At 40.6% G+C, this 26,569-nt stretch overlaps 1 protein-coding gene across 1 annotated transcript in view; it reads right to left on the minus strand.

Moving 5' to 3' along the window:
• LOC148033687 (E3 ubiquitin protein ligase RIN2-like) overlaps nucleotides 1-26,569 on the minus strand; it is a 54,996-nt gene that overhangs the window by 20,064 nt on the left and 8,363 nt on the right. The window contains exons 2-10 of the mRNA XM_087681646.1: nucleotides 25,382-25,459; nucleotides 24,201-24,287; nucleotides 23,973-24,094; nucleotides 23,753-23,849; nucleotides 23,559-23,664; nucleotides 3,370-3,527; nucleotides 2,974-3,111; nucleotides 2,812-2,879; nucleotides 881-1,150 (exon numbers count right to left, since the gene is read on the minus strand). Of these exons, the coding sequence (XP_087537772.1) occupies nucleotides 881-1,150; nucleotides 2,812-2,879; nucleotides 2,974-3,111; nucleotides 3,370-3,527; nucleotides 23,559-23,664; nucleotides 23,753-23,849; nucleotides 23,973-24,094; nucleotides 24,201-24,287; nucleotides 25,382-25,459 (1,124 nt within the window). The remainder of the gene's footprint in view (nucleotides 1-880; nucleotides 1,151-2,811; nucleotides 2,880-2,973; nucleotides 3,112-3,369; nucleotides 3,528-23,558; nucleotides 23,665-23,752; nucleotides 23,850-23,972; nucleotides 24,095-24,200; nucleotides 24,288-25,381; nucleotides 25,460-26,569) is intronic.

A 26,569-nucleotide genomic window follows, 5' to 3' on the forward strand; every position in this document is an offset into this window, starting at 1 on the left:
GCTGAATCAGTTCCCATCAGATGTAGAAATGATGTACACAGACTCTTATAAGCTGTGCAAAACATACTAAAACATACTAAACAAGATCTCGGAGTCCCAAAACAGCCCCAAAAGGTGACCTAATCTTGCAGTGACCACTGACAAAGCACAAGATGAGAAAATCAATCCCTTTCCCCTACAGGCATGTAGAATCAAATAAATAATGCATACAGCATGTGATCTGCTGCTAAATGGGTAGTAGCTTTGTACTCCATATGACCATATAAAGAAGATTCAGGGTCCAGATAAACATTATCCCAGGAGTAAATCCTTAGTTTTAGCACGAGGCAACTGCATGCATACCAATCCTTGAGTAGGGCATGAGCATTTATTTGACAGAGAAATTTTCATTTGTGGGAAATTGTAGCTCTGTTTAGTATGAAGCAACCGCATACATACCAATCCTTGAATAGTGCATAGCCTTGCTTGACCAAAACAACTTCTGGTGGACGCCCTATCCTTTCTAACATGTTTCCATGCATGCATAAATCTCACACAAGGATACAGCAAAGATTTGACTGCTCTTACTCTCCGCGTGCCTTCATTTCACAAATAATCTTTCTGTGAATAGAGCAACTTCTGATACAAGGATTAACCATTGTTTTCCATTTTAGATAACATTCCCTTCTAGACAATGTATGATGGTTAGCACAAAAGGAGATGATTGCCTGGTTAGTCTTATTATGACAATACTTCCCCCCAAAAAACTAATGTTCTAAAGTGCAAATGTCGTTTAAAAATGTCCGGTTAGTACATAAACATGTGCACATCTAAAGTCAATCCTGCTCCCAAAAAACATGAAACTATAAAAAACAGCATAAATATGTATTTAATGACAAACCTCCAAGTGCTGTTGAGAGCTGCATTCCATGGCTGACTTGAAAATGGACTCCTGACTGGGCTGGCTCTGGATCGCTCAGAAACATTACCCAGCATTTGAGAATCACCTTGCCCTGTACGTCCCAAGCCCTGAGTTGTTCTTCTTGCTTGATTGGCATCACCAAATTGACGACCAACATGTAAGCTGGATGATGCAGTCCTTGCACTTCGCATGAATAAGGGCCGCCGGCAAGTTGGGCATGAGTAAGTGTCAGCCAGTCCCTGATCAAGCCTGTGACATGGAAATTTTTCTTTTCAGTAGACACAGGAAAAGAAGATGCATAACTAGAAATGCTAACAATCTCTCTGCAGCTGCGGAGCCTGGGTGTTTGATAGTGGTTAAAGTGGCAAACTCACATTTGGAGCCACTGATACCATCTTGATTTAAAAAGCAATGAGAAAGGAAAGACCATTCTTATTTCAATGTGCATCTTCCTTCCTAGAGTCATTGCTAGCCGAGGCATTACTTGCAGGTCAGGGAACGAGGACAGAGAGATCACAAAAGGGTTGGGATGTGGCTCGAAAGTTCCTTCCAGTTCCATTGACAAATTTTGAAATGCAGAATTCTTGCTTTTCATTAAAATTCAGCCTCTGGCCAAGCAGCTTGTGCACTTAATGCATTGGACGGGAAGTAGGATAACAGGAAATTCACAGGCTTTGGAAGATTTTCAGTTCCCTTATATATTCAAAGATCCTATACATGAGGATCAATTGATAAATCTGAAAGATGTCAGATCTGATCAGCTTGTTATGAAATGAAGATATTGAAATTTTTAGATATGCCAGAAGATAAAAGGTTTGGGCCATATAGGTCATGTATAGAGATTGTTGTTGTGGCAAGTTGATTCTACGGTCTATGTTGGTATTGTGTTTCAAGAGGATGCTGCTCCATGGCTGGGCATTATCAGTTACACTCTTACTATTCTTCCTCCATGATGGGTCTTCCTTTTGTTAGTAGCCTTGTGGCGTGTTATGTCGTTTGCTGGCAGTCAGTTTTGATGGCCAGATGACCGCTTCTACATATCAAAAACATTTAATTCGACAATCTCTATGATAGATATATATATTTGGCCTCTTTCAAAAAGATCTGATGCGCTGATATTAAAACTTTGGTTATTGCATCTTCCTCTAAGCTGCAGGGTAGATGAGTGGATAGCTCTTAATGCTCAATTTCAAAACTACCTGCTCAAGTACAGTTTATAAAGAGCTGTTGACAGGGTTTGATTGAAAATGAGCAGTTTTGTTTTACTTTTGTTTTCTGTGTGGACAGGATTTGACTGCTTTCAAAGAGTGGGCCATTTTGTTTCAGTTTTGTTTTCTGCAATGCTGGCCCTGGGAAGCAGAACTGCACTGCAGAACACCTTTTTTACTAGCTTTGTTGATTGAGCAGAATCATCTGGCTGCCCAAGTTTGGTTGGGCAAATCAGTCATTCAGCTTGTGTGACACAAACTCTTCACAGTTTAGAAGCAGAATGTTAATGTCAAGAGCATGTACTGGCAACATTTGCATTTAAAAAGTTGCATCTTTTTGTTCACATTTTGAGGCTTCTTGCAATTCAGCAAATTTGGTCTGCCAGAAGTACAACTACCTTTAAAGTTACAAACATAGTTGGGTGGCTATTCCTTACATGTTGTTGGTGGTCTCTCATCCTCTTTATACTCTCCTACTCTCTCATCCCTTTTGAAAACAAAAATCAATTCTAGAAAGAAGGCCAAAAAAAGCTATTCAGGATAAAATGTCTTTATAATTCACACCTCATTCCCCTGTAACTTAAGTAATGCTAAAGTTCTTGTATTCACAACCTGATACACAAACAGGAACTTCTCCAGATTGAAAACGAAGGAAATAGAAAGGACAAGGATGTGAAAAAGATGTTTTAGGTAATTGTTTACCATGATCGCAAGCATGGCAAATGGAACAAGTGCATGCAAGGAAGCCGTTTTGCCCTTGCCATTGGTTCCTGCATATAATTGGAAAAATTTGAACACACACAAATACAATGGCATGTCAATACTAACATGGTGATTTAAACTTTATACAGTGTGATAGCATGCCTTGCAAATTGCACAATCATCTTCATAGGCCAGTAATTCGTCTTCTGTAGCATCAGGGAGTGCCCCTTGAAGAGTATTCATTGCTGTTCTGACCTTCATGAACCCTTTTATTCTTTTCAAAATTGCACTCAAAAGAGCCTGCAGATTCAGCACAAATATTTTGAAAATCATATAAGATGAACTGACCAGAGTAGGAAAGCACAGATTGGTTTCTCACAATGATATCTGCGTTTAATCATGCAAACTACCATCGATTCGCACAGCAACCAAAAATCACTACAGAAATCAGAAGAAAATTCTGCTGACTGCACATATCACACTTTTGCAATAAAAAAGGCATGCAAGCGGAAAACCTTTGTATTGTTTTCAAGCAACAAAAAGGATCTTTAGACTTACCCGTAAATTTAGAAAAAGTACACCGTCGACCACTTGGAAAGCCAGGCCTCGCAACCACCATATATGCAAGCAATGGCCAAGTGCTAACAACAAGCTGACAACATCCATGGCAAAGCTACAGTTATGCACCATTGTGCCCCTCCACTCCCATGCGGCACCTGGCAACCATGTAGAAACACTGCTTTGTAAAACCACGAAGTGGCATTCCTGCATATGCTATTGATAAATGTAAGCATGTCTCTATAAGCACCAGTTATGCTTATACTTTATACTTCATCCATTTGATGCTACAAGTGCAAAGAAATCATCAAATTAACTTCGGTGTTAGACTATCCGATGGGTGGCAAACAAGGTAAACATCCAACTCAAAAAATGACACAATGGCCATTGCGACAAGCAGGTCATGTGATCAAGTTGCCCACAAAGTCAATTGGTGGCAGGCATCTCTTTGATAAAAATCATTTGTCATCATAAAGAAAACAGACACTTCCTTTCTGGTGAAAAAGACATTCTAATTCAGTTGATTTTGAAAGGGTGATTATATCAAGGCAGTCAAATGCCATCAACAAATGTATCAGGATCATTGAGAAAACAAAGAGTACAAAAATATCAACACCACCAGGTTGGGCTCAGGTTTTGTGTTGGGATGATGACACTTGTGTGCCAAGAGTTTTTCAGTTGTTATGATGATCAGAGTCTAGGGAGCTGCCACTCAAGGGCTATGGTGGACGTCGGGAGCTAAAAGCTTGTGGCCCAAGTAAGCACCAGAGTTTTGATTGACAGTAATTTCTGTCGATTCAATATGTAATGTTAATGTTATTATTTAATTTAATGCAACAGTAACATTAAATGCTATCCTTACTTTAGCATTCAATGTTAGCATTTGAGGGAAGGAGACATTTATGATGAATGAAGGAGGAGAGAGGAGATGGGTTCCTGGACAAACGTCCAAGTGGAGATGGACAAGACAGTCTCCTTGAAGGAAATTTATCGAGGAGGAGGGCTTGACGGATAGATTCCCTTCTCGAGTGCTGGGACGTGGAGGACAATCCGTTGTAGAAGCATGGCGAATTTTTTTAAAGCCACGCACACACTTCTTTTTTTGAAGAGAATGATCGACCATTTTCTTTGAAAGAAGAAAGTATCATTTTTAAAAAAGCCTTAACCAGGACATAAACGGTTGACTAAAGCTGTGCCCCCTCCTTGCCCCAAACCCCAAAAAAACAAAAAAAAAACCTTCAGATTTGCATTAAATATAGACCCTTTTTTTTTGCAGATTGTCTCTCCTATCATCTGCTCTTCTCTCTCGTGTTCCCTCATCTCCAAGTTATATATCTCTATCCCTACCTATTCCCACCAAACCTCAACACATGGAGGAAGCCCGTTTGGCTTCTTCCAAACCCGAATCCACACACAAATAGCATTCTGAACCTTCTTTCAAATCTGATGGAGATTCGTCCCTTGTGGCGATTCTCCAAGCTCAAGTAAAAGAAATTGTAGCAACAATTGACCGAGGTACGCACTGCCCATTTTCCATTTGTGCCCGCAGCTATGGATACGTTGCCTCTTCAATTCCAACTTGATCCCTTTAGAGGGGAGGAGAAGGAATGTGATGAGACGAATATCGATTCATGGCTGGCCAAATGGACAACGTATTTTGATTTGAATCTGTTCAATGATACCCAACGCATAGGGCAAATACAAATCGCATTATAGGGGAAGGCATATGCTTGGTGGGCAAGGCCTACGCCCTAATATGGTGACATGGACTACTTTTCAATCCATTTTTCAAAAACTATTCATGGCTAATGGTCGGATTGAAAGTTTCCAAAATTTATTTAAGCTTCATATAGGGAAGAAGAGCTTAGATCCATACTCTCAGAAATTTAAAGATTTATTGCATAAAACAAAGGCATTAGACGATCCTCAAGCGTTGCTCTACATGCATAGCCTCTTTGAATTACCACCAAACTATCAGAATGAGGTGCCCCGCAATCCTCTTTACTCGCTAGAGAGCATCTACAAGTATGCAAAGGATTTTGATAATACTTTGCCTACAAGTAGGGGCAGCTAGTCAACTAGGGGTTCTTATCGAGCCACCCCAATCTTTAAGTCAAAGAAATTGTCTATCCGATAGCAACTCGTCAACTTACTTTGGGGTTTCATAAGAAAAAGGAGAGCAAGCATTTAGCTCACTCGCAACGAGGATCACTCGAAGGACCATTTTTTCACTTGCCATCAAATGGGTCATTTTCGCAAAGATTGTAATATATTTCAACAATGGAATTTACTCAAATTTTTTCCGATCCAACTCTTACTACTTATATTTGTTTCGTTGAAAAAGTTTAATCAACCGATTATCAATGTAACATGCCAAACCCTGATTTGTGTGCCCAAACTTTTTATAAATAGGCATGCATCCCACCACTCTCTCTCAATCTCATTTTTGCAAGTTTCAAGAGCCATATCTCTACTGCCCACACACCGTTCATGGAGGACATCACGGTACGAACCTTCCTCTTGTTGAATGCTATCATCTGGCACTTGATTCTAACCTTTGTCTCCATCTGTGAGTTGTTGCTTGCAGCCCAGACTATCACTTGCATCTAGGAGTTGTTACCTAGTAACCTGGAGCTGTCATCTACTATCTAAAGCTTGCATTTATTGCTAACATCATCAACTGGACCTGTTGCCATCAATTAGACATTATCACCATCATCTAAAATCTGTGTTTGCTAAGTTTCTCTCTCCTCTAGTTGTTGCCTAGACTTCCTACACAATCATCTATTGTTTTCAGCTATTGCCCAGATTTTCTCTCTCCTCAAGTACCTGCATTTTTATCTTTCTAGAGTAGGTGCATCTTCATCCGATACATCTAATGGACAAAAGAAACCAACCATGTTTTCCACAACATCTATCACTAATCCAGTTGAGCTCCCACCCATCCTCTCTTATCTTTTGTTCTACCTTTCTTTCTGCTTCCATTAAGTGCACCATATTTACCACCACACCACACCAAAGGATTCTGCACACTTAGGCACGGCCTTTAGGACCTCTATATACATGTTTTCAGGTGATGTACCTCTGATGGAGGCTCAACCTCCACACACATACTTTCGAGTTATCCCTTTGGGAGTTGCCTCCTAGACATACCCGAGTGTGGATCATTTGATACCGCAATTTGCCTCTCTGGCTTTATCTAGTGGGCCATCCGATCATTATGTTGTGCCCCATCCGACATTTGGACGGGGCTATCATGTCCCAATGCCTCCATCTCCACCTATAGTATTGTTTGGAACTATAACAGTTTCGATACCTCCGCATCAATCGACGCTCATTTGACATCAGTAGCCTCTTTTTGCCTTTACCTTGATGCTTTTCAATTAGAGTCAACTTTAGTCTAGGCTCAGCAAAGTGTATATCTGGAGCATTGCATGATGCTAAAGAGGAGGGTGTTGCTTCTACTTCCTTGGTACAAATATACTCACATATCTAGAGGCTGTTTGGAGATCTTTCAAATTCCATACAAGTACTTCTATGATCAGCCTACTAAACACGTGTTTCTACAGTTCTGTTTGGTTATTTACTAATACACTGAGTACTATTTTCATTGCTATGGATTTGTATAGTTCTGATTGGTTGTATACTAGTGCAGTAACTGCCATCTTTTTTTAAAAATGTACATTGCCAGAACATGATGTAATAGCAACATGTTTTGTTACATTCAAATATGTATGGATAATTGGGCATTGGCAATATGTGGAGTAACAGTAGTGTGCTTGGTTACTTGGAAACATGTATAAACAACTGTACAATGACAATACATGCTGAAACCAGCCTTCCTCTTCGATCAAGGTGGTAAATAACTTGATTAAGCACTAATTACAACAATTAACAAATTCAGAAAACTGAAATGCACACTTTACCATACATCCTATTCGCCCTAAAACTAGCACCCTTTTCGATATTTCTTTACTTTGATTGCTAATGGAATGAGAATAAGATGAGATTCCACAATCTCCTTTGTTGTTCCAAAAGCCCCTTGCTGTAGCAACAATCAGCAATCAATTCGGGCCAATTGCCCCTTGATTTTTCACCCAGGACTTGCTCCAATGGAACCACCAACTGGCCAAATGCTGCCCCAATTTACAATGAATGGGCTGGCATCTGAATTCCCTGACAATTACATAAATTTCAGGTGTTGAATTCAGTGTACGATGCCTTCTCCAATAGGCACGAGTCTCAAGGTGGCTGTCAAACCCTAATTTCTGCAAAAAATTAGGGTTTCCAGCAGAGATCTCTCTGATGCCTACCAAATTTGACTGAAATTTGATCCAAAAGGTTGGGAAATGCTGAGAATGGCTGAGCATAAGCTGGAGAAGGTGAAAGAATGCTAGAAGAGAGAGAAATTCCTGATTCTCATGTGAGAAAGGCCTGAAATCTGATTGTTCCCTGTACCAGACAACATTTAATGCTGTCGCCAGCTTCCAAGAGGTCTCAAACTGCTGTCACCTGCCCCAATCACCTATCACCAACTCCTAAAGGTCCAAGATTTGCTATTGGCTGCATCAGATGGCTTGATTCTTGCCGCTCCAGCCTCTAGAAGCTCCTCCACAACAGAAAATTCAAACCAGCAGCATGTTCTCTCTCTTTTCCTCAACTTGAATGCATTGAATTTCTCTCTCCAGCCTCCAAAAACGTTTTTCAGTCTTGCATAGGCATCTTTGCCAATTGGTAACCTTTAAAACCCATTTTCCAATATTATCCAGCCATTTAATTAATTTTCAAATTTAAATAATTCTAAAAATTAAATTCAGCCCTTTTGACTCTACCCAAAGTTAAATGTACCCATCCATAATTAAATTGGCAAAGCCATTTGCAACCTAAAGTGGTCCCTAACCTCTGTTGATCCTTAGTCTCAAATTATTTAATTGATTAATGCTAGTCCCTAGTGTCACCACTAACACTTATTAGCGAAACCACTATCCTAGGATCAAATCTGATTCCAACTGACCAACAAAACCTAGTCAACATAACTTATCACAACTTTCGACTTTGACACCCACTACGTCCTCAAGGTCCTTGGTCTACTACTATGAAATATCTGCCATGTGCATCACATGTGCTTAAACAACCTTGCACATTTGATTAATAACTTAATCAAATGTTATCAGCAACATCAAAGCATCTCAAAATTTCACATCCCCATGACACATGCAATAATGGTTGTATGCTTGGTTGCTAGAAAACATGTATTAGTCATTTAGTATGTGATGTTTAGATCTTAACACCGTGCAATCGAGCTCGCTTGCGATGTTTCAAGAGAGGGTATGTTACCAAAATGAAAAACAAACTTATAAACTTAATGATAAATTACACTTCACTGAGATTTTTAATTAAAATAAATTTTAATTCTAGTACCCCTAGCTCTTGGCATGGTGACCATTGCACCAGTACTAAAGGATTTGACACTGTGTCATGCAATGGATAAGTGCGCAGGCCATGTGGTACATGTCCAAGGCTAAAGGAACAAAGTGCAATGTGAAACTTTCATTAAATTAAAAATTTTGCAACTTAGAATTGAGTTATATTGAAAGTTTCACCTAGTAAGCAGCTCACTTGGAACACTTAAGTTATTAAGCAAGCCTTAAGCTAAAGTTTTGCCCAATGAGCGACTCATCTATGATAAATGGCTAAGTCATTAATTAGCCCTTAATCAAGGTGATATGATTTAAGAGCAATTGGTTACTCAATTGGAAAGCTTATATTGGCTATTTGGGGCTTCTTCTCTCTCATTTTTTGAGGAACCCAAGTTTGGAGACAACCACTCTGATCTTTCTTGCTGCAGAAAATTGCATATTTCAATCATGAAATGAGCTTATAGCATAGATGGAGTATAGAAAGCAACCAATTTTTCTCCTCTTGGCATGAGGATTCCATTGGGCAACCTCGTCTGTTAGTAGTCATGTTTGTTATGCCTTGTCATCTCCTACTTGTGAGCTTAGTCTCAGTCAAATAAGGACTTTGGAGCTCTGACAAGTCTGTCATGTGTTTTGATGGGAAAGGCTACTCATTCTAGAGTAGCTATCTGGGTGCATTTATTTCGTTTGTCAGACTCCAGTGTGTTTTTCATGGGCAGTTTTTGCATTTCCTAGGCTGTCCACACCTACTGGACATTGTTCTTGCCAATCGGATTTTTGTGGCTACCTATGTTTTTTTTTTTACATTTTTTCAATGCGACCAGCATTAAATACTTGTCCTTTAATGCTGGTAGACCAATATTTATGGCATTTATTACAACAAGTAAATCAATTTAGGGCATTTATGGCTATTTATAAGTTGCTTATCCCACACTTGGCAAATCATCATCTTCTTTCTGGCAGGTGCATACTCCGACACCATCATCTTCCTCCATCTCTGGTGTTGCCGTCATCATCAACCTGATCTGGTGCCCTCACTGAGACTATGGGTTGCGTGCAAGGATTGATCGGTCCTTTTGTAATCAACATTTGTTCCTTATTCAATGTAGATTTCTCTTATTCTTCTCTTACACATTGTCTCTCTCTCTCTTCCTCTATATTCGAGTTCCTTCTTCCATTGTGCCCTCTCACAATAACTCCATATATAGCAAGGTATGCTCCTATTTTTTAGCTAAATATCAGAAAAACTGGTTATAACAGCACTATGGGCTGAGATAATTTTCTCTTCTTCGAGATCTTAAGCCTATTGTACTTTCTCAGTAATTTTGTTGCAAATAAAGCAACATTCTTATAGTTTCATCACAAGAAACCCCCCTTGTTTGTGAAAGGAACAACATGGGACTACATCGGGACTATGCAGGAGAGTCATCTTAGCAAATGCTCTGCGAAATTGGATTCAAATGCTTACTATCATTTTGAGGGTTTGGCAAGCTGAAGAGATCATTCGTAGTTTTAAACACTCTACAACTAGTTGAAGGCCAACGATAAAGGTATCAAGGCCATTGTGTACCCATGGATCGGTTATGTCACGAAAAATCATTGAAATATAGCCATTTGTAACTGATTTCAAGCATATCTCAGTAATCTAAAGAAGTACTAAAAGGAACGCCAAGCTTTGGGGCCAACAAGTATCAATGTGTGATACAGGAGTACTCTAGCTCCAATTATGTGTGGAGTTTTCATGCTGAATTTACTAGTAAGCTGAACTAAGTGTTTGCTAAAATATGTTTTGTTGCCCTTTCGGCTTTCAAAGGCCGGTTTTAAAAAGCATTAAAATGGCCCATGATTGTGCCATGTTTTATGCTAACCAACATCTTCCTCCTAGGGAGCTCCAGGGAGACGTGGGTTTACCTTAAAGTCCCAAAAGACTCTAATTCAATGACTACCAACAAGTGCTATAAATTGTCTTCAAGGTATTGCAATCCTTTCCAAATTATCAAGAAGATGAGTAACATATCCAATGAGTTTGACTTACCTTCGAAAATCTGTGTTCACCTTCTATTCCACGTAAGTCGTTTGAAAGAACTGTTGGGACAAGGTGAGCAAAATGTCTTGATTGAGAAAGTCTTGCAGCTTGAGGATACTACTTGTTATGTTCCACTCGAACCCAAATTCATTCTTGACCTTAGAACTAAATGATTCTATCAGACCGATTATCCGGAGTATTTAGTCCTCACTTCATTCTCGAGCATATTGCTAAGGATAGCAATCATTCATAAAGAGGAAAGTGTTATGTCCTTGGACATCCGGATGGGTGCTAGTGATATTGGTCACAGTGGTCATGAAGTAACGTAGTGCCAATGGGCACTTCAGGTCTAGGGTAGCCAAGTCCTATTTCTAGGACTCAAGGCTCTATTGAGCACATTCATTGTGTGATCACCACTCTTGGACTCTTAGCCCCTTAGTCGACACAATTTTTACACCAGGATAGTGTGGATTGGTCGTATGGGATGCCAACCCTTGGCATGTAGTCGTGACCCAAAGTGTTGCTAGCTCCAAGCCTTAGAGGTGAGCCCATTTGGCCCTACACCTAGAAGTTGAGTCTGATGTCCAATCCCTTTTATGATGAGTTTGGCTTGCATCATGTCTCATGTGCAAGTTGGATTCTAAGGGGATGTATCAGCCTGACTACTCTACACAATGTCCAACTGCCCTATGTGCTACAAGGAACTAATCCACTACCCTTGCTCAACTGCCTGAAGGCTACCCACCTATATAGCCCTATCCAAGAGGTGTCTCTAACATCCCCTCTCAAATATTGGATGAGGCATAAGAATCAAGGAACTAGAATGCTAATGTAACATTGCCTAAGAAAGAGCTTTCGTAAAGAGATCCACTAAGTCATCATTGATTCTAGATTGCTTGTATGCATGTGTTGAGTTGGTGTACTTTTTCTTATGGTCCGACATATAATCACGATTTGCTTTTGCAAGGGTACACTGATTCCGACTAGGCTAGAGATCCCAGTCTCACAGAGACCACCTCTTTTCCTTGCGTACAGCTCCCATTTCTTGGTCAAGCCGTAAGCAAGAAATGGTGGCTACTTCCATAGCTAAGGCAAAGTATTGAGCCCCACAAAGGCTGTCCTTTTTAGGGGACTACTAGCAGTTCTTCATTTCCCATGCAACTCTCCAACTGTCATCTACTATGACAACCAAAGTGCCATAGCACTTGCTGGTACCCCGGATCATCACGCCACAAACACAACATGTTGGAGCCTACTTTCATTTCACCAAAGAGCAAGTTGAGCTAGGCACTATATGCCTAGAGTTAGTGCCTCCATTGAATAATTTTGCTAACATTTTGACCAAGGCTGTGTTGGGCTAAAATATGCATTACATACTGATTTATCTCTCAAACAACCCCAAAAATCCTTAATTAGTATAAAAACCCTAAATCGAGGAGCGGTTTGAGAGAGTTAAAATGAGGAGATGTTCAAGACTATTGAGGACTCAAACTTTCTATAAATAGGCATGCTACTCTCCATTCAGCCTTAATCTCATTTTTGTGAATTGCATGCGATAGAGCTTTACTATCCACACCCCGATCGTGGAGGATATCTCATCCAAATCTATCCATCATTAGGCACTTGTTGTCCAGCCATGCCACACTATTCATGATTGTTTTCAGCCCTCTTTGCTATTGTCAGCCAGGCGATTGCTGCTGATCACCACTAATGCCATACAGCTTGCCATCATCCATGTCAGCCCTACTACTGAATTTGCAGGTTCTAGCTGCTGCCCAGCCATGAGCATCACTCTCCCAGCTGTCACCATCACTCCAATTGCTGCATTTCCTGACTTTCTCTCTCCTCCAAATGTCACTATCATCTCAGTTGCCCACCTTTGCTATCTTCTTTCTCCTAACAGCTGTGTTTTCACCAGACTCTCTCTTTTGCATGTTTAGCATCACATCCAACTCTCTTTTTTTTCGTAATGGATGTTATATTTATAAAGTACTAAACGACAAAAGAGTTACAAAAGTCATGGCAAAGACGCAAAGGAAATTGCCATATGCTAGGGAAGTAAGTCCTCCCGAGGGAGTAAGTCAGAGCGCCGAATGAGATCTATCTGCCAATGCAAGAGACCTTTAAGCCTAGCAATATGTCCCTGAACATTAGAGGCTGAATCAAAAAGAAAAGCATTCCGAATGGTCCAATTGTGCCAACAGCCCCAGTATCTGAGAAAGTGAAACAAGATCTTCATATGCGACTATGCCGGTGTGGGGTATTTGGGCCGCACAAAAACCCAATCAAAAGGGCACATCCAACTCTCTCTCCCCCCTCTCTCTCTCTCTCTCTCTCTCTCTCTCTCTCTCTCTCTCTCACACATATAGAGAGAGAGAGAGAGAGAAACTAGCCTTCCTTCAATAGATGGGTGGTAATTCCCTAATTATAACTTACTTACAGCACAAAGCATTTATCGCAAAACTGAAAATACAAATTTACCTACTAATCATTTGTTGGTGTCTAACACCTTCAGAGACCATCGACTACGTTTCAAGATCCGTTCAAGAATACGACACTCTCCAACTCATTATCTCTGCCTTAATCCTTGAGACATGAGAGTTTAAAGTTCAGTGTTCATTACCTACACAATTTGTTTACGGCATAAGCATTGTATATTCAATAGTCATTCACTTCTTACATTCATTGTACTCACTATCTCTGAGTTACACTAACCCTAATTATATTCTATGTTCTATTTGTGCTTCGTCATATGATTGTCTTGTGTTTTCTGTGTTCTGAGCATTTCTTCACTTCACACAGTCAACTAACCGCTTTTTCATACTTGCTACCCAGGATCAGTATGGATGCACCCTTCCCTACTATTTTGGACTAACGCAGAGAGGGTGATTCCCTCTGGCTTTCCCTTCCACATTGAGAGGGGGGGTTGTTTCTCCTTGAGGGTGACACAATTTTAATTCATTAAGTGCTTCACACACATTTATTATTTTGTGCTTTGTATCATCATCTACATTCTCAAGATGACTATGATTGTAAAAGGGTGCTTGGGCTGAACGATTTCCTTGCGAGAGCATTGTTCAAGTAGCACCGTTGCATGGCATTTCACATGAGCATGATGTTCTGCATTGCCTCTTGCATAACTCTAGTGCATTGACATTATGTTCTTGTAAACATGCATTTGTGCACAATTATCCCTTTTCAATCTTTTGAAGTGGTCAACTTTGAACCTAACATATTCATGGCAACTCACATGGCAATCTCCTAGAGAAGTCTCCCTTGGTTGCTTTGCTTGCTCAGCTTGCCTACCTTGCTTCCACCTCCTTTTGTGCTTCCCTTGCTTCCCCCCCACATACCCTCCATAAATTTCTTCATCATCAAGACCCAGTGCTGGTTGGGATAGCTTGCTTGTTTTATGAAGATCTTAGGTCTAGCCATTACTTTATTCTCCCCAAAAGAGCACAAATTACTCAATAGGACGAAAACTGATTGAAAATTCTCTCTTAAAGTTAAATTTATTCAAAACACTCAAAATCCCTCCAATTAAAAAGACAAAAAGCAAACAAAAGAAACAAAACAAAAAGCAAACACACCACCACGAACATGTTGGAAAATAGCCGCTAATAGTAACAAAGGACTAGACAACAAGCGCTTGATGATGGATACCAATGGACGGCAACTCGAATTGAGATATCCTCCATGAATGGAGTATAGAAATCAAAGAGATGGCACTTGCAAACTGCAAAAATGAGATTGAACTGCGTGGAGGCTGGTCTACCTATTTATGGAAAGTTTGGATCCTCTCCCAAATCTCATTTCTTTATATTGAGAATTTGCTAATTTGATTAAGTATGTTTTGGAGCTGTTTCAAATGGCTAATCAACATGTAATACATTTTGTAGCCCAACACCCCCTCTCAAGCCCAAAACTAGAAACTAAAAAGAGACTAGACTAGCCCAAATCCATATGTTTGGTTTACCTCGAGGCATCTTGCCCCAAAGCAATGAAGGCATCAAAGAAAGTGTGTACCTTAGCTGCCCAATGGCCTACAAAGACGACAAAGGCAATGGTTATCTTACCAAGGGTAGCATCCACTTCTCTTTTTCTTCTACTGCATCAAAATCTCATTTTTGCAGGTTTTAGGTGTTTTCAGATTGCTGCCCACACCTCTTTCGAGGAGGACATCGCAATCTCAACTGTCCCTTGCTGTCATCTACAGTCTAGTGTCTATTTCCAACCTTCCACCCGCAGTTTGCAACTGTTTACAGGCAGAGCGACTATTGCTGATCATCCTCCATTCAGAAAACAATCTCGTTTTTTAAGATTTCAAGTATTTCAACTTGCTACCCACACCCCGAACGCAGAGGACATCATGATCCAAGATGGCCATTGCTATCTACAACAATCTGGCACCTGTTTCCAACCTACCACACACTATTCAAAGCTAATTTCAGCATATTGACTGCTACTACTGGTTTTTCCTACGTTTTTAGTCTCTCTTTCCTCACCTGCGTTTTTCTACTGGTTGCAACCTCTTACTGCTGGTAGCATTCTCCTCCCACTAGCAGTTCACGTCCAACCCTTCCACTGCCCTCCCACCCCTTGTGGTGGACATTGCGGTTTGTGCTTCACACTGCCCTCACACCCCTTGAGATGGACATTGCGGTTCGTGGTTCGTGGCTGACCTCTTCCTTCTTCAACAAGGCACACTGGTACCCATGGCTTCTTTACCAACAAATGACCAGACTACTGGGTGCTTCTATTGTGGCATCACCGGACACACCACTGATGCTGGCCGACTTCAACCTTTCCTTCTCACTCCCCCAAAGTATATGCATCTCCCACTAGGCACTCCTTATGCCACCTCTCCTTTCTGGGCCACAAAGATCGTTCTGCATCGGCTATCAGAGTACTATGCTCAAGGCAATGATACGCATCCGATGCGTACTAAGTTATTTCGAGCACATGGAGGATCGATCGGCATTACACCATGCCAGCGGCAATCTTCTCCCACCTATTTTCGGGTACAGTGGCTACGACGGTCCGCAGTTCTGCAGTCCGCTCCATCGAGAGGCAGTGATTGTTTGATATCGTCTCCTCATCAGTCCGCTCCTTTAAGAGATAGTGGCTGCTCGACTCCTCCCTCTTCTTTGGCTTCCTAGTCCGCTCCATTGAGAAGCAGTGATTATTGCCCACTCATTGCTCAGTCTCAGCCCCACCCTTCACCCTCACCTACTTAGGTTCGAGAGGCCACCTCTAGGAATTCTTCACCAACCCAAATATCTTCTTCGGCACGACCGGCGGCACTTCCTTCATCCTCAGACATTTCAGAGTCTCTGATCCATGAGTTTTTGGATTCCCTATCTATCTCAGAGGGGGATTCAAAGGGGGCTGATCTTTCTTTGCCCTCCGAAGGGGCATCTACATCTGTTGCGACTTCAGAGGGAGCTCCTATTCCTCCAGTTTCACAGGGAGTCCCCACCCACTCCTCAGTCCTTCCTCCACCTTGGCAAAGGCCTTTTACCTTCTTCTACCCTTGGATGGGATGGCTTCCTTCCAGTGGTCATCTCAACTATTGATACCCAGGATCTCGAGGATCTACCCAGATTGGGACCTTGGAGTTCAACCGCAACTTGGTAACGAGACCTTTGTATTCCTTCTTGCATGGATGCCTGAAGCTAGTGGCTTCTCTCTCGAGATTGAGTTCGGGTTCTCCAGTTCACTCTATCTACTATTCTTTACTGTAGGTTACCTTTCAGGTGGAAATCTTGGATCTTAGGGATCCTCTACATCTTCTTCCTCCTCTTCTTCTTACCTTGGTCACTTGGTCAGTATGGAGCCAACTCTTCAGATCGAGTACGGGTATATCCTTATGGTTCTCGACACCACACAAAGTCTAGCATTCCTCCTATGCATTGCATGTTTTTATCATCTTTGTACTAGGGCACTTGGGCAAGTGAACAATTTCCCCACGAGGGACACTGTCCAAGTGGCACCTGCTGCATGGGCATTCTTCAGCATGTAGCATTCAATCTCCACCTCGCTCTTCTCTTCTTTCCCTTTTGGGACCTGAGAGTGGGTGTTGAGAAACCCTTCACCCACAGTTTGCGTTTTTGCATTTCTACGTTTTGCGTTTAGGGTTTGCAGCCCCAAAAAGGGACACCACCCTAGACTGACTGTGCCTATTTATAGGCCACTTACTCACTCATTCTTTACAGTTGATTCATTCAGTCCGTCACCTCTTCTCTCCAACCTCTCCACTACTCTCACACCCCTTCAGGAGGACATTGTGGTTTGTGGTTCGTGGTTGTCTTCATCATCTTCCTTGTGCTACGGCACCCTTGTTCCCTTGTACCACATTCACTCCATAATTTAGAACTTCATCATTCCATTTATCAGAGTTTCTTCTCTCTTCTCTTCTCTTCTCCATGTTTGCGGAGTTCACTCCGTGTTCCTCCCCGCAAACCCTACTGTCTCGCTGGTACGTCATCTTTTGACACCATGTAATCTGCCATAAGATAGATACAAATGTGGCATGAGGTACATTTCAAGTGAATCTTCAAGGGCCCTTAGGAGTGGAATCTGATGGAAGGATCCCTAAATTCTGCATAGACTAGTCGTACCAGCAAGGTAATGGGTCTCGTGAAGGGGGCTTGGATTATGAAATTTCTACGAGTGGATTATGAGCTAGTAGCATGCGATGGGTTGCACAATATCTCTCTCATAAAAAACAATCTCTCTCTGAACAATCACTTTGTTTGTCCGAGGATCAAACAAGTAATAGGCATTTGCCTTCAAGAAATATCCAACAAAAATCAAGAGATCAACTTGGAGAGTAAGCTTATCTATCTTATCTCTAGGAGTATGTATGCAAGCACGACACCCAAAGACTCTAAAAGAAAAATCACTGGTTAAGCATCAAAAAATGCCTCAAAGGGGGTCTTTTGATGGACTATTCACTATCAAGTACTAGTTGAGAATGTACACTAATATAAACCCAACCTCAACTCAAAGGCACTCAAGGAGCTCTACTACAAACAACATAAAGCATATCATGTTCATCACAATCCTGTTTCTACGTTCTATGATTGCATTTTGAAAGGGGGAGTTGCTAGAGGTGAGCTGGCGAGAAACGTCATGCTCCTATAGAAACTCAATGAACTTGTGGAAGATTAACTCACAATCACTATCACTCCTCATACAACCTACACGATGACCCATGTGGTTATTCACCACAAGCACCCATCATAAGAAGTATGTGAATGCATCAAATTTATACTTTAGAAAATACATCCACATGAATCTTGAAAATTTATCAACTATCCCAAAAAAAAAAAGTGTACCATCAAGGGCAACAATGGATGTCAATCCACAAAGATCAACATGAATCAATCTCAAGGGTGCCTCAACTCGATGTGTGATCTACTGAGGAAATAAGTACAATGCTATTTTTTTGGCTGACACGCTTTACAAATATCTCTAAATAGTTTCAAGCAAGGAAGGTCCTCAACCATTTGACGACTTGACAACTTTTTAAAAAAAGAAATAATACCCAAGATGTTTGAAGCGATAATCCCAAAAATGCTAATTGTTCAAGGCTCTTATGTAATGGCTAAAGCCTGGAAGTGCTGAAACTCTAAGCTCTTGAATCCATCGGCTGGGAAAGAAACTCAGTCATTATATATGAGCCACTAGGCTAAAGAGAAGAGAAGAGAACATGATGCCAATGTCTCCTCACAATGATAGATGTAAAGAAATACCCATAACTCAACTACAAAATACAAATATAATCATATGACAAACACATATACTGATAAAAACATGGTTAGGATTAGGGTAACACAAAGACAATAAACACAAAAGATGAAAAAATCTAAGTAATGAATAAATATGATGCTCAATATAATAAGCACACTCACCTCAAACTCCTATGTCTTAGGGACCAAGGCGAAGAGCATGAGTTGAAGAGTGTGCCGTACTTTGACAAATCCCGAAACATAGCAAGCAACTTCTAGAGATGTCAAACAGGTGCTACTAGCATAGATGCAGACTCCAACTGATCGTACAGCTCCAAACACAAGTAGCAATGCGCATGGCAGCAGGCAATACACTAGGATGAATGCAAACAACAATCACCAGCTGGACAGCAACACAAGCAGGCTGAGAACAATCGCCAGCAGCAGCAAAGGGCTGGACAGCAGGTGCCTGATGATGAACAGCAGTGTGGGCAGCAGCTCAAACTGAAATATCCTTTGGGAATGGGGTGAGGACAGTAGAGAGATGGCACCTAGAAACTACAAAAACAATATTGAACTAAGTGGAGGGCAGCCAATGTATTTATAGAATGTTTGGATTCTTCCCATTTAGGGTTTGTGCTTATGGGACACAAACACTCTCCAATCACATTTCTTTTTTATAAAAGTTTGGTAATTTGATTATATCAAGCATGTTTTGGGGCCATTATAAATGGCTAATCAGCACATAATATGCATTTTTAGCTAAAAAACAGCCACCACAATAGTGACAATCCACAACCCAATTACCATGATGAGAGCACTACCCCCCAGCCATGACTGAAATAGTCATCATATCCAAGTTTTAAAAACAGCCTGACCATACAATGTTTCAATCCAAAATATTACTTACCACATCATCAAAAATATGACAACTGAAACCAAACTTCCTCTTCAAATCGGGTGGTAAAACCTGATCAAGCACTTAATTACAGCAATTAATAACTAAGCATAAACTAAAATCACACATTACCTTAACAATGTTGGACAATAGACACCTAGTTGACCCCAAAACTGGCACCCCTTTTGATATTTCTCTAACTTTGATTGCTAATGGACAATGTACAAGTTGAGATTCTACAATCTCCTTTGCTGATCCAAAAGCCCCTTGTTGCACATACAATCAGCAAGCAATTTGGGCCGATTGCCCCTTGATTTTCAACTAGGACTTACACAAATGGAACCACCAACTGGCCAAATGCTGCCCCAATTTACAATGGATGGGCTAGCATCTAAAATCCCTACCGATTCCACGAATTTCAAGTGTTGATTTCAATGTACAATGCCTTCTCTTGTTGACACGGGTCCCAAGGTGGTTGTCAAACCTTAATTTTGAATAAATTTAGGGTGTACAACAGAAATCCTCCTAGTGTACACCTTGGCTGAGATCTGCTAAGAATGGTTGAGAAGTGCTGAGATTTTTTAAGAAATTATTGGAGAATGTGAGAGAGAGCCAAGATGAGAGAAAAACCCAATTTTCTTCGCAAGAAAACACTAAAATCTACATGTTGCCTGTCCAGCCTGCATTTAATGCAGCCACCTACTACCAGGCACCTCCAAAATGTTGTCATCTGATCAACAATGCTACTGCCAACCCTTAGAAGGCGTCTCCTTGCTGTCCCCTGCTTGTTAAGACCCTCAGATGGCTGTCTTCTATAGCAAACTGCAGTTCTTTGATCAAAAAATGGACCAACAGCTCTCTCTCTCTCTCTCTCTCTCTCTCTCTCTCTCTCTCTCTCTCTCTCTCTCCTAGGTTGAGACTAGGCCACTTGCAACCTGGGGTAGTCCCCAACTTTTGTTGACCCTTAGACTAGCATTAATTAATTAATTAATGCTAATCCCTAGTGTAACCATTGATATGTATTGGCCAAACAACTATCCTAGGGTCAAAATTGCCACAATTGACCACCAAAGCCTAGCTTGCATAACTTATCACAACTTTTACGTTTGACACCCATTGCATCCTTGGGGTCCTTGGCCTATTACCGTGAAATAATTGCCATGTGAATCACAGGTGCTAAACAATCTTACACATTTGATTAATAACTTAATCAAATGTTATCAGCAAGATTAAAGCATCTCAAAATTTCACATCCCTGTGACAACAACCCACTTTTGAATTACCTATTGCCATAGTGACCAAATGGGACTATATAAGTGATCTCCTGCACCACCAGCAGTCTAGGTTACCAAGTGCACTACACACTTGAGGCTTTCAGTAAACTCATACAAAATGCATTAGACCTAGCCTTCTTGTCAAGGTGCTCTTTAAGTCTAATATTTTAAAATACGAGTAACAAATCACCTCTTTTCAAGTTCATTTGGGGCCTATTCTTGTCGGCTTGTGTCCTAATAACAGCTTGCTTCACCTCATCAAATGCAACTCGGATATCAGCAACAAACAGGTCTCAGCACTGAAGATTTCATTCCTTGTCCTCACAAGGCAGAATAATTACTATAGCATATATGTGGAAGAGACTACTTTTAACTCATAGTGCATAGCTAGAGAGACAGACAGCTTGATGTGCAAGGGGCGTAGGCCAGTTCCCCCACACAAACACAATAGCCCATGGATATTCTAAGTGAAGCTGTCAAGGAGGGACAAAGTCTCAAGTACCCGAACTCCTCTACACAGCAGGAGGCCCTAAGATGATCATAACCCAAGTTCCTTGGCACATTATTATACCTTCTGAGAAAGATCTTTCACTTTGAATGAGTACATCATGGTGTTACAGGAAAACTCAACCAGAGTCGGTGTCTTTTATTGTTGCTGCTTCTTTGTTATTTATCTGGAATCCTCATTTCCATCAGCAACACACTGATTCAATATATTAAGCAATCTTAAACTAACAATTTCACTCAGCCCACATCAAGTTCAAGATCATAACCGACAAAATCTTCAGTTTTGTATTTATCTTATGCATTGAAGCTTTTCCAAAATCTCAAGCATCCTAAGGTCACAATCTACTGAAAATAACCTTTGGCAACCTAAAATACTTGAAGAAATGCATAATGAGCACTCTTACCTCAGGATATTAACATAAAATGTTATAAGGATGATAACATAAAGTCTTTAAGTTCTGTATTCATATTATTAGTAAAGCTCTCCAAAATCCCAGCCATCCCAAGGTTGCAATCTACTAATGATAGCCTTCAGCAATCGATCATGTTTGAAAAAATGCATAATGAGAATAACCATACCATACACTTTGCCTTAAATGTTTTCCTCCCTGAAGTAAGATGACCTAATTTGATAACTCTGTCCACAATAGTCCAAGTAGCAACATTTCTTTCCACAAATATATGGAGCACGTACAACCGCTCTATGTCACTTCAAGGCCATAGAAATAATCTTTTGGGTACAATATTTACGAGCACACGTGAACAGATCTTAAAATCCAAGTCTGCTATTACCCAAGGGTAGAGCAAGGCTACAGCAAACTCCACAAATTTTCTTGGCTCGATTCAACATCGTTTGGACCTTCCTAGGGCTTGATGCACAAAAATAGGGCTTATACTAAGTGAGTCTGGATCTGTTTGCAAGCATGAAAAAGGAAGAGAATGGTGAACGTATCTTCAAACCCAAGTCTGCTGTTACCCAGTGGTACAGCAGGGCTACAACAAACTCCACAAATTTTCTTGGCTCAATTCAACATCATTTGGACCTTTCAGGGGCTTGACGCACAGAAACAGGACTTATAATAAGTGTTTCTTGGTGTAGGACAGTGTAAACAGACTTTAAATAATGTAAATTTTGATGTTTGCAAGCATGAAAAAGAAAGAGATCAGCATGAAGATGCCATCTGCTTGGGAGATTGCAATTAGCACAGTGCAGAATCCTCCAAACAGTCAATGGATCTTTAATCCTCACATTAAGAAGGTGAGGGTGCTCAAGGGGCTTGGTGTGATTCGAAGGGAATGGAATCCATGGTTTTTGTCCTAAACAGGAGGGTTTATATAGAAGAGGGAAGAGGATGAGCCACATACTGTTAGCTTTCCCCTTGCTTTTCTTGACATTTCCTTTTTTAAAGATACTTCATCAAGTGTGCCTTCCTAAAAGTATGCCCCATCTTTGCCTTGTTTTTAGCTTCCTCTATTTCTGTGGAAAAGCAAATTCGAATTTCTCCAATTACTATCCAAACTTCATTTTTTCCTTCTCCCTAATCTCTTATTCCAGGAGCGCTTTTACACTATATCTTGTAGGTCACCCCTAGTGTGCACCTAGGGCAATGAAATATTCAATCCATACAATTCTCTTTGCTTTGGGAGGAAAAAAAAATCTCAGCCTTATATGCACACAATCAATGGCTGCAGCAGTGCTGATGACTTGTGTTGATCATACTTGGTCTTCTAACAAGGCAAATACACTTTGACAAACACTTCAACAGCACTTCCAAAGAAGGCTCATAAAAATAGCTCTCATGTGACATCCATAGTACTTTATCTACCACCCTACTAGCATATTGTTAACTTGTGTACTATTTCCATCACTATTTGTAGGTACAAACATGGAGCACCACCCGAAAGAACATTATTCTTCACCCCAAAGATGGGACATTGAATCAACAAAACACGCAAAGGTCTCCATCTGATATTAAAGCTTGACTTACATGGAGTTTTGACCCAAATCAAATGAAATTGGACCATATCCATTCAAGGCATGAAACAAGAACATACAAGTTTTTGGCATTAAAACATGACTCGGACACACGATGAGGTGGCTGTTTCCGAAGTGTCTCACAGATAGTTCCAGAATCTAGCCCATGCCTTCAGCAACAAACCCAGGATAATGCCATCATAAATCTTAGCAGCTATCTTACAGACTTAATCCAGAAGAAAACAAGAATAGAAACTGCTACTCCCAACCAGTATTTAGGCTTTGAAGACAAGTCGGTTCTCACAGTCAGTCATATACAACATAATGTACTCTACAATTAGAGAGATCCGCCTTGCCTGCAGCTGATCTCTTGGAAGATTGGAGCTCTGAGCACTGAGGAGCCAAATCACTGCTGAATTGGTGCCAAGTCTCAAAAAGATGCATCCCATGGACTAATACCGCCTAAAAATAACAAGATATTAATGTAAGCAACAGTACAAGTGAACTGTGTAGGTCGAAAAACTCCAGTCTATAGATTCAGGCAACTAACCTGTAGTGTATCAAAGGCAATGCTGAGAGGTTCAAAAAGCAGCAATAACAAAGTACTGATTCCACTCTCCTTGAAAACCAGAAGGCAAAGTTGAATCCTGTAGTCAGAGTGATTCATTTGTTAAGCCAGTTTCTCTGAGATTTAATCGGAGGCTCTGCAACTCTTATGAAAACCTTAAAGAAAGATTAAGGAAGAAACTACAAGGTTCCGAGCAGCTTACCAGATCAAGTCTGAGAGCAAAACTAGCACCAACACTGCAAAAACACGTACATGAGAAGACAGAGTTGCAGTAGGAGATGCATTCAGCCGCTCAAGGCGGTCCTTTGCCAAACCCTGAAACATCTGTGAATTCATTCATCTTAAGTATCAGTATCAGGATAAATTTCACAAACAACAAACGAAAAAAGCACCTGACCCATTAGTCACAATATAGCATGTAGATGTGTACCTTCAGGAAACCAAGAGCACCAAACCAAACAAGCCATAATAATATCTGTACCATATCTGGTTGCGCGATAAGCACCAAAAAGACACCCTGATAAAACAATAACCAAAAGTTAAGACAGTGAACTGTTGTTTTCCCCCTGATTAATGCAATGCAAATACACAACCAACGTACACATTTTACAAAAGTCACAACAGTATTGATAGAACCAGCTGCTTTCATATTTGACATTACAATGCCAAATATGAAAGCAACTACTCCTTGCAAGAATACCTGAAGGAGAATCATAGCTCCAATGCTAAGGACAGACATGCAGCATAGAATGTGAGCTATCAACTCAAAAAAACTGATTGCCTAACAAAATGCAGCTCCAATTTCCCAGCCACTTTATTTTCAAGTGCAAGGAAGTCACGAAGAAGCTTCAGCAAGCAAAGGCAGGTGAAGAGTTTGAAAGTTTTGGGGATCAGGAAAATGAGTGATTGTCTACATGACTCAAGAGCAGCATGACTGTTTGCTAACCAACTAGCCAAGCCATCATCACCCTATCCTTTGGATGGATCCTAACTAAAATTCCCACAAAGAAGTCTACCTAGATTGCAATGTGAGGGTTGCACAAGGGGGCATCACACACTCCTGAATTTTGTGATGGTTCTACAAGGCAACAAGCAACTTTGCATTGGCTTGTTGCAATGATTCAGTTAGATCAGTAGAGGCAACATGCATGCATTTGCATGCTAAGTTGTTCCTGAAGGTTCTCTTTCTTACTGACCCTAGTCATACACTCAAAAGCCCCAAACCTTGACTCTAAACATGGGGAAGGTTCAACCAGCTGCAAAAGACAGCCAGAATAGACAAAATCCAGATCATCCACTGTACCCTTGAGCAATTCAACAATTGAAGGCTGTCAGTTTTTAACTATTATTTTGGCTTTAAAGGTAGTAAGCTGCTACTCTTTCAGCCCAAAAAAAAAGCTCAATATAATTTTTTACTTTCTGAAAAATGGAATCAAGTCATGGTAAAAGCATGCAGTCTAACTTCTCGACCAGTACTGTCATTGTCATACAACTTCCTTAAATTGTAACTAAAGAGCTAGCTATTTTCTGGTACCAGAAAGTTTATACAAAAATCATCAGAACAGTAAAAAACTTTTAGCATATGGGAAGACCAATCAAGTAACAGCCAACCTTGAAGATTACATAATTGATCAATCTCTCCACCAACTTTTGTGTCTCCAGCAATGATAATCGACCAAAGAAAAGTGCCTGCAACAGAAAATTATGGAAAGCTGAGCATTCAATGATAGTGTCTCTCACCATATTAACACGGCAGTACATATGCAGCTTGAGACGATTAAATGTGTCTCCACTTTAAGGAATAAAGAATTAGCAGCACTATGAACAAACAGATAATTGACCAAAGAAAAGTGCCTGCAACAGAAAATTATGGAAAGCTGAGCATTCAATGATAGTGTCTCTCACCATATTAACACTGCAGTACATATGCAGCTTGAGACAATTAAATGTATCTCCACTTTAAAGAATAAAGAATTAGCAGCACTATGAACAAAACAGAAGATGCTCTGCATATAATTACTGGACCCCACTATCAACCAGATAAGGAAAAATCTGGCTTATCACTCTTTGCTTAATCCAAAAAGCTCAATTCTAACGTGCCTATTCTAACCAGGAAGGTGATGAACAACTTGGACAGGCACCCAAAAACTTGACAGCAAACATATGTCAAGATAACAGATCACCACTACAGCACATGGGGTAGTGTGGCCCAATTATTCTTGGTCACCTCACCTTACTCGTGAACAGATGAGTATGGGAGACTCAAGATGTCTGCCACAATGTATCAAAGCGGCTTCAACTGGAGACACACTGCTCCCTATAAGCATATTGAAGTAGACTATCAACTTGTTTGGAAGATTTCAAGTTGGCACTATTTCCTTGAAGGACGTCTCAACTCTCCACTCAACAATACCTTTTGAACAGATATTGATGAGCTGCTATTTGGGTGTAATGTTCCTCCATCATTCAATCCTTGAGAGGGAGCTATTGGTGTCAAAATTGGATGTAGGAATGCAAGCATAGAAGAATGCTGAAATAAACTACTGAACACAAGACAAAAGAGAGAAGAGAAAACACAAGAACACTACAAAGGAGAACTCAAACATATGCTCAGGAAATGGAATCTATATACCAAATACAAGACAGTAACGTACAACAATGAGTCACTGGCTGCGTGGGCACTAGCACCAGCTCCCTCTCTCCAACAAGGCATGCACTAGAATCTGCAAGTGATGAATGACCAGACTATGGAGGAGGGAGCCAAATAAATAGGCCAAAAATTATGCAACAAATGCATCA

This window comes from Lygodium microphyllum, chromosome 7 (genome assembly GCF_053477565.2).
Source record: "Lygodium microphyllum isolate KBCC chromosome 7, Lygodium_microphyllum_v1.1.10, whole genome shotgun sequence".
Classification (NCBI taxonomy): Eukaryota; Viridiplantae; Streptophyta; class Polypodiopsida; order Schizaeales; family Lygodiaceae; genus Lygodium; species Lygodium microphyllum.